Source organism: Mustela putorius, unplaced genomic scaffold (genome assembly GCF_011764305.1).
Source record: "Mustela putorius furo isolate JIRA1106 unplaced genomic scaffold, ASM1176430v1.1 tig00537301_pilon_pilon_pilon, whole genome shotgun sequence".
NCBI lineage: Eukaryota > Metazoa > Chordata > Mammalia > Carnivora > Mustelidae > Mustela > Mustela putorius.
In genome coordinates this window covers 1,944,354-1,956,937 of record NW_025422439.1, presented here as the reverse complement: position 1 = coordinate 1,956,937, position 12,584 = coordinate 1,944,354, and the positions used below count along the sequence as shown (strand labels likewise).

Sequence of the window (12,584 nt, the reverse complement as noted above, 5' to 3'; positions counted from 1 at the left end):
TATGGATGTGTAGCCTGTTCTGGTCTTGCAAACCCGGGAGCCTTTACCTAAGTCACTTCTCTGCCTCCTGCCTTTGTCTCCTCGCTCTTCATTGTTGGGAGACTCAGCTGAGATAACAATGGCCTGCTGCTCCTGGGCCTCTGCAGAGCCAGGGAAGCAACTTTGCACCCATGATCCGAGAAACAGCATGGAGGGTAGGGTCATGAACTTCCTCCTGCCCAGCAGGGGATGGCAGCCCTGGGAGCCTCCCCCTGAAGATGGTCGAGCTTGCTCGAAATGCTGGGGATTTTAGGGAGATCTGGCAGTCTTCCTGTGAGTCTCACATGTAGCAGCTGAGCTGAGATGGGCTGCCAGCTGGCAGGCTCAGGAAGAAGGCAAGAGCATCCTGATGGGCCAAGACACAGCAGTCTGCTCTCCGGCCATGGCAGGTGAAAACGGAGGGTGTCTGGAGAGCTCTGGGGGTTTCACTGTAAGGGGAGGTGGGCCCCGGAGTCAGTCCTGCTGGCATCACTTATGTCAGCCTCCACTCCCAGTGCACACGGTGGGTGATGGGGAGTAGGGTACATGCAGGGCCTCCTTGCTGGGTCTCTCTCAAATCTGTGTCTCTTCTCGATAATTCCGTCACACCGCTCCTCCACCATGCTGGTCTGGGTGGCTGCAAAAACCCTGTAACTCGTCACCCTCCCTCCAGCCTTGTTCCTTTTTTGGCTTGCCCTCCAGGCTGCGTCCAGGCTCAAAATCTCTGGTCAGATAGTATTGCTGTCCCGCCGAAACCCCTGCCTTGGGGGGGTGTCCTTGCCCTCAGAAGAAAGCCTGTGTTCCATAGCGTCGCTTTGAAGACTTGCAAGATCTGAGCTCTATCTTCCCCTCTCCAGCCCATCTTGGCTTTTTTACTCAATGCTTTTACATCCTGAATCTAAGCTTCTTTCAATTTCGAGAATGTGGCATTTGAGTGTTCCATCTCTCTCTCTCTCTCTCTCTCTCGCTTCATCTCCCGTCTCCCACAGACACAGACACACACACACACACACACACACACACGCACACAGAGCACTTTGGACTTTTGCACATGCTGTTCTTTCTGCCTGGACCCCACTCCCACCTTCTTTTCTTGCTCTTTCCCTGGATAACCCCTCCCAAACAGTCAAGGCTCACCACCTCCAGGCAGCCTTCCTCCCCTACCCCATCTGTATTAGGTACCCCTCCTCTTTACTCCCTTGGTCTCTGTACCTCCCCTATGAAACTTAAACTTTTTTGAGTCTTAAACTTCATCACTGTAACCTCTAACCACCTCTTTCAACAGTTAAAGATTCAGACTTTTTTTTTTCACCACTACAACTCAGTTATGCAAGAACACTGTAGTCTTCTGATTTTTCTACCACTGATACAATCTTTTCCTCAACTTTCCATTCTGTGGATAGCAAAAAAGTATTTCAAATTGCCAATTAAGGATACAGAGCATCCTCTTTAGGGAAACTGTGTAGTCTATTGGAAGTTGAGCTCCTTATGGACTCACCCTGGGTTTCCTCACCCAGCAGGCTCCCCCACCTCCACTCCGCCTCAGGGCACAGGGGCTGCAGATAGCAGAAAACGTTGGTATAAACTTAGCCCTCTGGGTCCTTGCTGGAGTCCCTCTATGATTTCTTACTTGAGCTTGGCTCCGAGCCCCTTTGCACTGGCAACCCATTAGGATGTGGATGGTCTTGGGTTGTCTTTAGAGAAGAATCCACTGCCAAAGTCCAAATTCACAAGGTCCCCACCCTCTGAATTCCCCTTGTGCTAATCTCAGGGAGCCTTCCCCAGCCCTGCCTCCTTGGGGCATGGAGGGTGTACTAGGATGTCATGTCCACTTTCTTCTCGCTACCTTGTGGGAGCAGGAATGGGAGGCTGACTTCTGCCAGCCTCTAGCTCACCTCCTGCTTCCCTCTCATGGGAGTTTCCATTGGCTTATTGGATGAAGGGGCTCCCCACCTCCTCAGACTAATCCCTGATCTGGGGCGACAGCCCCCCGTGTTCCCGCTTACCTGCCCTGGACCATTTCCCAAACCCTTGTCAGTATCTTAAGCATTTGTAGATGCTGCCCTCAAGGCTAGGGTGAGTGGGGAGGGGACGCTGACTTCTAATAGTCCAGAAAGAGGGTGTCTACCCTTGAATCTGAGCTCCTGGCCCCCTAGCCTTCTCTCCTCAGCAGTCCCTCCCAGCACTGGTATCAGAAAGAAGGGTTTTCTCCTTCCTTTTCCTGTCTGGTGGGAACTCCCCCGAGGTCATTCCCTGAACCATCTTACATTAAAAGAAGACACTATGATCTGAGTCAGCCAGGCCTGGCTTTGATACAGAAGGGGACCTTCGCTTCCGGCACAGGCTGGCTTTCCAAACTCTTGTCTAGCTCAAGACACTACAAAGTCAGCTTTGAGATGCAAAGCTGGGCAGTAACCCCCTTTCTTCTCTAGATGGTATTTGTCCTTCTACCTAAGGGATGAATGCTTTTGATTTAGTAGGTCGGGTATTCGAGACAAATATGATTTATGGGGAATGAAAAATGTTTCATTTTAACCTTTTCAAAACCATTATTCACCTTTGCACACATTTACACACGTGTGTAGAAGCATTTGTACACATGTATCTCCTACTAGGCGTGGGGAGCTTAAGGGCAGAGAATATCTATTTTGTCATTGTATTGCCAAGGCCTGGTACATAACAGTAAAGATTTATTGGATATTTGAATGATTGAATGATTGAATGAATGAATGAATGATGAATGAATGGCTGAATGCAGGAATGACTAAGTCTAGCACTTGAGCAGGGAGTGTAAACAAAGACCCATAATTAAAAAGCAGCCCCCAGGAGAACCAAGTTTCTGACTGCTCTAGGAGAAGAGCAGGGCATGAAGGTAGCCGTGGACAGACATCAGCCTCATTTTAAACACCAGGCTCTGTGACTCCAGCACCGACGGAATGGCTATAGGATCGAGCCCAACACTCTCAAACTGGGGCTCAGAGAAACCCAAATATTTTGTACCAGCTGTTCACCCCCCCCCCCAGTCCCAGAGGTAGGGAGTGGCTTCCCCAGCTCCCCACAGTGAGACAGTGACAGAGCCAATATGAGACCAGGTGTCCCCGCTCACTGACCACAGAGGAAACCACATCTCAGCTCTTACTTGGCGGAAAGACTCAGTCTAGTTGTAGGTGAGGGATGGGGCACGGTTTAAACTGGGAGAGATGTCCTCATTGGTCTTGGGAGCTTATGGCCACCACTGGAGGAGGCTTTGGGCAGCCTAAGGAGAGCCAGGAACCATAGACCACTCCCTGCAGACTCAAGAGCTTGCAGCCCACAGCTCCCAGCGCTTCTTCCCCTAAGAAAGACTGCAGACAGCGCTGGCTGGCTCTGGGATGATTTACTTCCCTGAAATACCTCAATTTAAATGCTAATTTCCCCAGAACTGAGGGGTGATCCGGCTCAGGCTTGCTGGTGGCTGTGTATTAATGTATCCAAAACACTCACACATATTCTTAAATTGGGGCAGAAGGGAGGGAAGACCTGGGGGGGGGGGGGATGTGGAGGAGACCAGCTTCCCTGCTTGTCATTCTTGTCAGCATGGCTGATGGGCGCGAAGCTAGACAGGATACATCCTCAGTGGAAATGCTCTGTAGGCTTGAGTCACTCGGAGGTTTGGTGCAGGTGGCTTGGAGGGAGAGGAGGCATGATGCTTAGGGGGCTTCTACAGAGTAGCCACTGTCTTGAGTTCTCTGAGGCTCACGAAGAGATTCAGGATCTAGTGTGGGATTCGGGAAATGGGACCCTCACTCAAGAGAACTTTGTGCGAATCTTCCTCCCAACCCCTTCAAGTCCCAAACTCATTACTTTTGCGGGTGAGGTCACTAAGGTTTAGGAACTAAGGTTCCTATAATGGAACTGCATTCCCCAAAGCCAGACAGCATTTGTTTCCATGTCTGAAGGACTTCTGAGCCTTTGCCTTTTCCTCCTCCACCGGACCCCAAGGCCAGTTCTGGGATCTAATCACAGGCAAGGTGCATGAGGACAGAGTGACAGGAAGGTTTTGTTCCAACAGGGGAAGTCAAGATGATGACATGGAAGAGGAGGTAGTTTTTTAACTGGGCCTCTTGCTTCCTGCTGGCGCTCCTCACCCCAGGCCCCCCCCACCCCCGCTTCTCCGCCCCTGTGCAAATGCACATACGGACCCCATGCTCTTTCAGAGTGCGAGGTCTCACCAACCCCTGCTTCAAGAGATCACCTTTCCCCTTCTGGTCCCTGCCACCTCAGGGCAGCTGGGGCCCCTGGCTCCTAGCCAAGCTCCATAGGAGCTGGGCTGCCTGTACACTTGGAAAGAGAAAGAAAGTAGAGTTTGAAGCTCCATGTGGAAGAGCTGAAATTTTAGACCCAAATTCCCAATATCCCTTAGATCCAAGAGTTCTTGGAGCACTCACTCTGTATGCAGATGGCACTGTGCTAGGCCCCGGCGAGGAGGCATAAAGGAGACAGGCATGGTCTTGGTCCCCGTGGAGCTCACAGGTTAGTGGGCCACATGCCTATCATATAGGGTCCCCAATAGCACAGCTACCATTAGGAGCTGGGAAGCTCTTCATGGAAGAAAAGAGCCAGATGCTGTGGGAGAACATAGCGGGAGAACTGGCTCCGGGCAGATTTCTCAAAGGCAGGAAAGTAACATGTGGTCTGAATGATGAGTAGGTGATGGCCAGGTACAGGGGGCAGGGGTGAGGGCTTTCCAGAGAGAGGGAAAATCCCCAGTGCACCCTTTGTACGAAGCAAGTATGTCCCGCAAGGGCAGTCAGCACAGCTGGACAACCAGGGGACGGGGCTCAAAACATGCAGCGGGAGGAGTAGGCAGTGGCCAGATCTCGAAGGCCTCCCAGACCTTGCTACATTGCTTGCCTTCTACCCTGGTCCTCGTGAATGGGTGAATGGGATACCTTCCTGTCCCCTGCTGGGCCCCTGGGATGCAAAGCAAACCCTGCCAAATGGGAGAGCAGAAGCAGTGTCCGTGGAATGAGTGAGACCTCGTACTCCCAGAGTTCTCCCGAGTCCCTGGAGTCCAGATCTGCTATTTTAAAAATGTGATGCATCTTTTCATAGACTATCAACCGAGCTACAACTCTTTTTCATGGATAGTTTGGGGGAGATGTTTGTGTATAGAAACAGGGCCCTGTCGCTGTTTGAAACATGGCATGCTCTTATGTACACACATGGACCCCTCGTGGGCACAAGAGTGCACGCGCTCTGGCCTTGAACAGCAGAACGGCCTGATCTCGGGTTACGCCAGTGATCAGGAGCACGGACTTGGGATTGGTCCCTTGAACGTATGCTGACTGAGTGCAGGGCACTAAGTGCGGAACCCCTAACTGTGGACTCCTAACTGACTTCTAACTGTGGACCTCAGCTGGACAAGTTCCCTAACCCCTCTGAGTGCTTTTTTCTCTATTTATAAAATGGGAATCGTAACGGTAGCTGTCCGCTCGAGTTCCCATGGAGTTAAAATTGCACACACGCGCACGCACACATGCTGTCTAGGATGTAGCTGATGACGAGCAAGATGATCGATACATAAATATTACTCATTATTCTTCCTGTCCTCCTATTATTAGGATTAGTTGCCTTACAGTTTTTGTTTTTTCTTTTTTTTTTTCTTTTTCGCCTTATAGTATTTTCTACACACATGCACACACAGGCTCTGAGAATCTGAATCCACTTTCTGCCATCTGCATTTAGCCAGCCTTCCGCGTCCCTTTCCCAGGTTGGTGGATTCTGAGGCTGCTGTCTGGGTTCTGTCTGAGGTTCTGGGCCCAGTGGAACTTCCCGGGCGGTGGCCGTTCCCCTCTGTGTTGTCACCTCCCCAGAGAGCAGGTGGATGCGAAGGCCCTGGGCGCCCTCTGCTGGCAGCGGCCGTGCAGGACTCGTGACCATCCCCAGGCTGCCGCGAAGGGACCAGGTCCTGAGGGACCATCCTCGGACTTTGCTCTTCCTGCCTTGCCATCCCCTGCTTCGTGACTGCCTCCTTCCCTCCCAGCCTTGGCACTGGCTTGCGAACTCCCACCCCTCCATCCTTCCCCTCCTTCTCAAGCGCTTCCTCGGGATCCTTCCTGCTCCCTGAAAGCTCAGGGGGAAAATCCTTCTCCTAAGAAGATGGGCATCATGAGCCAGCCTGAGGTTGCCCATTGTGCTGTTTCCCATTGTCCTGTGGGGTCAGATTTACCCGTGGAGTGAAGCCTGGCTTAGCCAGAAGACAGGGGGATGAGGGGTGAAGAGGGGGGCTCTCTCTTTAAATGCAGTGCCAGAGAAGGTGTGAAATGGAGCCCCCAGATGGTAAAATGGAAAACATAAGCTTGCTTTCAGATCCCTCTTCCCAAATGCACTCTGTGCCAGTCCCGGAAGGCGCTGCTCCCCTCAGAGCCTCCGCTTCCCTGTTGGCTGAGGGAGGGCACCCAGCTCCAGGGACACCGAGCACCTGGTGTGGTCAGGTCCAAATGGGCAGCAAGCTCCTTCTCTCAGCTGCGATCTGTCTGGGCTCAGGGCCCCCATGCATGCTCCTGCTCTTTCGGCATAGTCAGTGCCCTACACCTGAGCAGTGGTGAGGAATGGGAACTTCAGAGTCAGACCAGCCGGGATCTCCAGCTGTGTTGTGCTGGGCAACCTCTAACCTGAGGGTCTTAATGGCATTAGCTTCACAGGGTTGGGAGGGGACCAATGTACAGTGCCTGGAACGGTGCTAGGTGCACAGTATGTGCTCAACAAATGGCTATTATTATCATCATGGTAATGGTATTTCATTAAGGCGGACTGAACAGCTTTTATGATCCTCATCTTACCTATGAGAAAATTGAGGTTTGAGTGGTCTACTCCAGGCTGTACAGCTGGGGGGTGCTGTGGGCAGAACTGGGGCCCAGTCTTCACAGACGCTGGCATCTTGTCATGCCTGACCTCACCTGCCCATGAAACAATTCATGGGTCTCATGGGGAAGGGTCCCAGAAGCATCCAGCCCTCGGTATTTCTGATAGCCGGGTCCCACTGGCTGTTATGCGTGGCTCCATTGTTGTCTCGCTGAGAAGATTTAGAGGACCAGGGAAGAATCCAATCTCTCTGAATCCCTATATCCATCTCAGGGCTCCACACAGAACATGTATTTAGCTGATGAGAGCAGAGAGACACCCTCTCCTGGGCCATATCCTTGTGGGAGGATCTGTATCCTCACAGGCCAACCTCAGAAGGGAAATAGGAGGAAACTCGCCCTCAAACCCTGGCGAGTGTTACATGGTCCTTTAAGGGCACTCCCCTTTTCCAGAAGGCTCTCTCTTTCTGTTCACATTGCTGTTCCACGCACCCAGGCTTGCAAACAGATCATATACTAAGCACAGACACCTAGAAGAAGCCGTGATCACAGGCACACACACATAGGCATAAGCACGTACAGCTTGCCAGACAGACCGTGGTCCTCCCACACAGGCACATGAGATAGCATGCCTCAGTGTCCCCCGTGTGGGCCCAGAAACTCACAGTCATGCACACGCCTGCCCAGCACTCCCCAGCCCAGCTGCCTACGTTACCGAGTGGGCAATCAGCACACATCCCAATATTCACCTCCTCTTAATCCTGTACCACATGTTTTATCATCTGCAAAAAGGATGTAATCTACAGCTCTCTTGCTGTAAAGATTGAATGATACAGTGTATGCAAAGTGCTTAGCCAGACCCAGTAAATGGTGAGGATCCGGAACTTTGTAAGAGATGATGGTGATGGTGAAGATGGGGATAATGGCTCTTCCCCCGGACTCCAAGGTGCTCAGAGGTCAAGATGTGGGGGGCTGACTGTTCACTAAATGAATGAATCCATGGGACACTTCACGGGTACCTGGGGGAGGTGCGCACCGTGGGGACATGGAGTACAGCCAGGAAATGCTCCGGGCCCCATGACGTCTGCACAGCTGCTTCTGTTGGACCCGAGATCCAGGCTCCAAAGGCATTGTTTTGGCATCCCCTGTTTTTGTTTTCCTCTTTCTGATTTTCATTTCAAGGTTGCCCATTCCAAGGGGTACGATGAAGTGACAAATCTCTTCCTCCCTTTCTTTTTCTTCCTCCCCCTCCTCTTCCTCTCCAGACTGTAATTACTGCCTCAAAATCTGAGGGTCCCTGAATATGAAGGGACCTCAAAAGTCAGATGTTAACACGGAAATGCCTCCAATACCTGCATACCACGAAGCTGTCCGTTTCCCTCCTTGCACTCTTTCAGGAACGGGACGCTCACCACCTCTCCTGGCAGGCTGTTCTATTTGGAGGCGGGTCTGTTGTGTAAAAGATTGAAGCCTGCCTCCATATGATGCCTCATTACTCCCCCGCCTGCCCTAAAGACTACCTCTGTTCAGGGTTCAGTTCCGTGAGGTCACCCCAAGGACTGTCTTGGAAACAGAGCTTCTTGGGATGGCATTATAAGGAAGGATGAGAGCAGGAGAAAGAGCACTAGCCTGGGATGGGGGAGAGGTTCTGGGAGCAGGCCATTCCTCTTCTCTAGGCATCAGTTTCCCTATCTGTAAAAGAGGAGTCTGAGCCAAAAGATCCCTTAGGACCTTTCCACTTGAACACCCACTTGTTCTTTCAAGCCTTCCTGCCCCTTGCTCTGCACGCACTCCATGCTCTGCTCGGTTCCCTCACCGTTGTCACTGCTTATGCAAGGGGATGCTTAGCAGCCAAATACGCAGTCTGTAGAGCATCAGACTGTGTCTTAAGCAATTGGAAGCTTTATCCCATTAAGTGTTTACAACTACCCTGAGATCTCACTTTATAGCAAGGAGATCAAGGTTCTAAGGAGCGGGAGTTTCCTCTGGACTGCACAGCCAGGACACGGCGGGCCAGGACTCCGAGCCCTAGCCTGCCAGATTCTAGAGCCTATCGTTAGCATTCTGTTCTCTGAGGCGGGACCCGTGGAGCAGACGCACGGCAGCAGGGATGCGCGCCCTCTCCTGAGCCTCTCCATGCTGCTGCCAGCTCACTGCCCTCCTACCCTGCAGCCCCCAGCGGCCTCCACGCCCTCATTTGGCAGTCTCTGTGCTCCTCTCCACAGGGAGAACAACTTCATCAAGGACTTCCCTCAGCTGGCCGATGGGCTGCTGGTGATCCCGCTGCCGGTGGAGGAGCAGTGTCGGGGCGTCCTCTCCGAGCCCCTCCCGGACCTCCAGCTGCTCACTGGTAAGACACACCTGCCGGACGTCCCCCAGCCTCTCTCACGGCACCCCTGGCCTCTCCAGGTGCCTCTGCACATCCCAGACGGGCCTGTCCAGGCCTCCTCCTTCCTGAGGGACAGAAGGACGAAGGGACCTGCTATTGGCCAGGGGTGGGCCTCCTGGTATGGGCTGTGCAGAGCTGGGGGGCTTCTCTGAGATTCCACAATCGGAGCTGGGCCAGATTGACTTTCAGCAGATTTCTGGGATTTTGACTGTAGTCACTGTGCTGTGCCTCAGCCCCACAGAACTTCTGCATCCCACATCACTGGACCTTCGGACCCGCACCTCCCCACGTCCCCAGCCTTTCTTCTCTCTGCTCTTATGAGTCCGACCTCTTGATTCTACGTAAAAGTACAATCACACGTTATTTGTCTTTCTGTGTCTGGCTTATTTCACTAGGTTTATTTTTATATCGTTCTAAAGCAAAATCACTGGACCCCTCCACCAGGAGCCTGTCTTACTTGAAAGGGTTTGTTACACAGCTTGATTTTGAATATGGGCGCTGAGCCGTCTTGGGGGGTGGGTATCGTTTTCCCCATTTTAGAGACGAGGAATCTAGACTCAGAGAGGGGACAGGAGTGGCGCAAGACCCTGCAGCCGGCCAGGACGAGAACCAGGTGCCACGGCTCCAGGTCTTCTGCCTTTTCCATTGGCTCTGCAGCTCCCCACCCCTACTCCTCGCTCCTTGCCCGCCCCCTCCCAGGGAAGCTCTCTTCTGCAGGCTCTCCTGGGGCTCCCTGTCTTCTGTCCCACCCAGGATGCCCTTCTGTTCCCCCTTATCTTCTCCCAGTTCCTCTTCTGTCCTATGTGGAGGGATTTTCCTAAGATGTGAGGGCCGTGGCTCTGCTTTGGTGATACCGTACTTGGGTATCTCAACCATGGCCCAGGGAGAATGGCCCCCCTGGCGAATGATGGAGGTCTCACCGAGAGGGAAATTGACCCCCAGGGAAGGCCCTTCTGCTGCTTGCTAGCCCTTGGAAGCTCCATGAGCCTTCCCTGTAAAGAGGCACAGACAGGGCAGAAGGACCCACGTCTCCTAGGAGCCACGCACCCTGCGTGTCTGAATCCATGTAACCCTGTGAGGGTTATTGTCCCCCTTGAAACAGATTAAAGAAATCATTCAGTTAGTCCAAGTTCACATGACTAGTCTGTCATTGAGTCAGGATTTAAGCCCGCTGGGTCTTGACCCCAAAGCTGATGCCGTATCCATGACCCTCCATCTCCTTCTTGAAGTGTCCTCCTTCAAAAAGGGCCCAGATGTAGATCAAATGAAATCACAGAAATAAAAATGCTTTGTAAAATCTGCCAAAACCTGCTGTGCCTTCCTTAATTTTCATAAATCACAGAATTTCAGAGCTGACAGGGACTATAAAGGGTGTCTACTCTAATCCTCCTTAGCAATGGAGAAATCAGGTCCATAATAGCCCTACTGAGTAATGGTTCTTCTTGGATACACCCAGTCACAGGGAGCTCACCCCTTAAAGCAGATAGCACCATGGTCCATGGGGAGGTGCTGTGCTCCAATGGGAAGGACCCTGGATTTGTCACCAATCTTTGTGTGTCCTTGAGCTCTTTCTCCTCTGAGCTTCCATTTTTTCTTCTGAAATAAGGGGTTTCAGTTCTTTGTCAACAGTAGGCGACTACTGGAGACTGCGGGTATAGAATGCTCAGTGCATTGTGGTTCTGTGTTAGTAGTACAAATTGTTAGGATTATTTGTTTTGGTTTAAGGATCTTCGGAGGCATCCTAATAAAGACACTGTTGGATTTCTAGAATTAAAAAAATAATAATAATTACCAGGAAAAATACCTCCCTCATTTTATCTCTCATCTTGGGCGGAAATCTAGGATAGGGTCAGGTAAGGTGGGGGTCAAGGATGAGTAAGCGCTAGGGATGGGCCTAGAATGGGGACGAGGATGCAGGTAAGTAGGTGAGCCAGCAAATCGGCATTTGTTCGGAGCCTGTTACTATGTACCAGGCTCTATTCCAGGCTCTGCAGGAGTGAGAATAATAAAGACCATGGCCTCAACCTCAGGAAGCTTGCATTCCACTGGAGGAACTTATAGTCCAGGCTGGAATCCAGGAAGGACCAGGGATGGAGAGAAGTGAAGGGTGGAGTGACAACCAGTTCTGGGGGGTGAGGGGCAGAGATGATGGCTTTATACATGTCTTGGTAATCAAAAGGGGTAGCCTGGTTTTTTTCATTTGTACATCATACCCCAGTGAATGAATGGTACCTATAGCCTCCATCAGACTGTTCTGCTGCCCTCTCTGAGGGTGGGTCCCAGTTACCAATACCCACACCAAGCCTGCCGTGCATCAGGACTAGCACAAAGGCTGGGGCAGAGGCTGCTGGGCCACGAGCATTTGGCCATCCTGTGCAATCTGGCTTCTCCTCCCTGACTCAAAACATGGCCTGTCCTTCCTCCCCGACCCTTCCCAGCCTTTCTAGGGAAAGGATGAGACAAGCAGAGCAGATAAACAGAGAAGACATATTTATAACAAAACAACCTTGCTCCAATAGATATATATTTGGAGATCATGAATATTTTACTTTAAAATGAAAGCTTCTAAAAAAAAATTACGTTATTCCTGAAAAGGCTGAGGAGGGAAAAAAAAATAAAAAAAAAGTTGACAGTAATGGACAACTTTAATACTGCAGTAATGTCCAGGAAGAAATCATTTGTTACAATGAGATTCTCATTTTCATCTTGGTATCAAATATCTCTTTAAGTGCCTCCTCACCAGGGGACAAGAGAAAAGGACAGAAAATGTGCCTGCCATTTGCAGAGGATACAAAACAACAATATTAACTGCTGATGTGTCTAGCATTTCCTTTTCATGTATTTCTTCCTGATTGTAAACAAAGAGAGTTTTCAATGCTTAGAGCAGAAAATTTAGAAAACAAGAATCGTTGATACCCCCACCACCCAGAGTTAACTGCTTGCTAACATTGTGTTGTTTTGTTTTTGTTTATTCTTTGTCTATACCTGTGTTTCCCAAAATACTTTCCATGGAACATGCATTCCAGTGAACCCTCTGGAAAAACGGGATTCCTCAGTTGAAAAAGTTTGCAAAACGCTCCACGCCACTACCTTCATAGAGCTTTAGAATGCATAATAATCTAGATAAGGTGCTTAGAAATTATACAGATTTTTTAAGATCTTGTTTCACTTTAACTCGGTCTTACTTGAAATGTGAGCTTTTCTATATGAGCACATGCATCTCAGGAGATCTCTATGTGCATCCCATGTTTCCGTGTTAGGAAACAGTGGTCCACACAGGGGTCAGCAAACACAAAGGACCAGATCCTAAATGCACTGGGCTCTGCGCACAG

The 12,584-nt window shown here is 50.9% G+C and overlaps 1 protein-coding gene across 2 annotated transcripts in view; it reads left to right on the top strand.

Moving 5' to 3' along the window:
* ASTN2 (astrotactin 2) overlaps positions 1-12,584 on the top strand; it is a 600,456-nt gene that overhangs the window by 350,592 nt on the left and 237,280 nt on the right. For both annotated transcript variants that reach the window (XM_045074025.1, XM_045074024.1), the window contains exon 11: positions 9,089-9,213. In XM_045074025.1, coding sequence (XP_044929960.1) covers positions 9,089-9,213 — 125 coding nt within the window. The remainder of the gene's footprint in view (positions 1-9,088; positions 9,214-12,584) is intronic.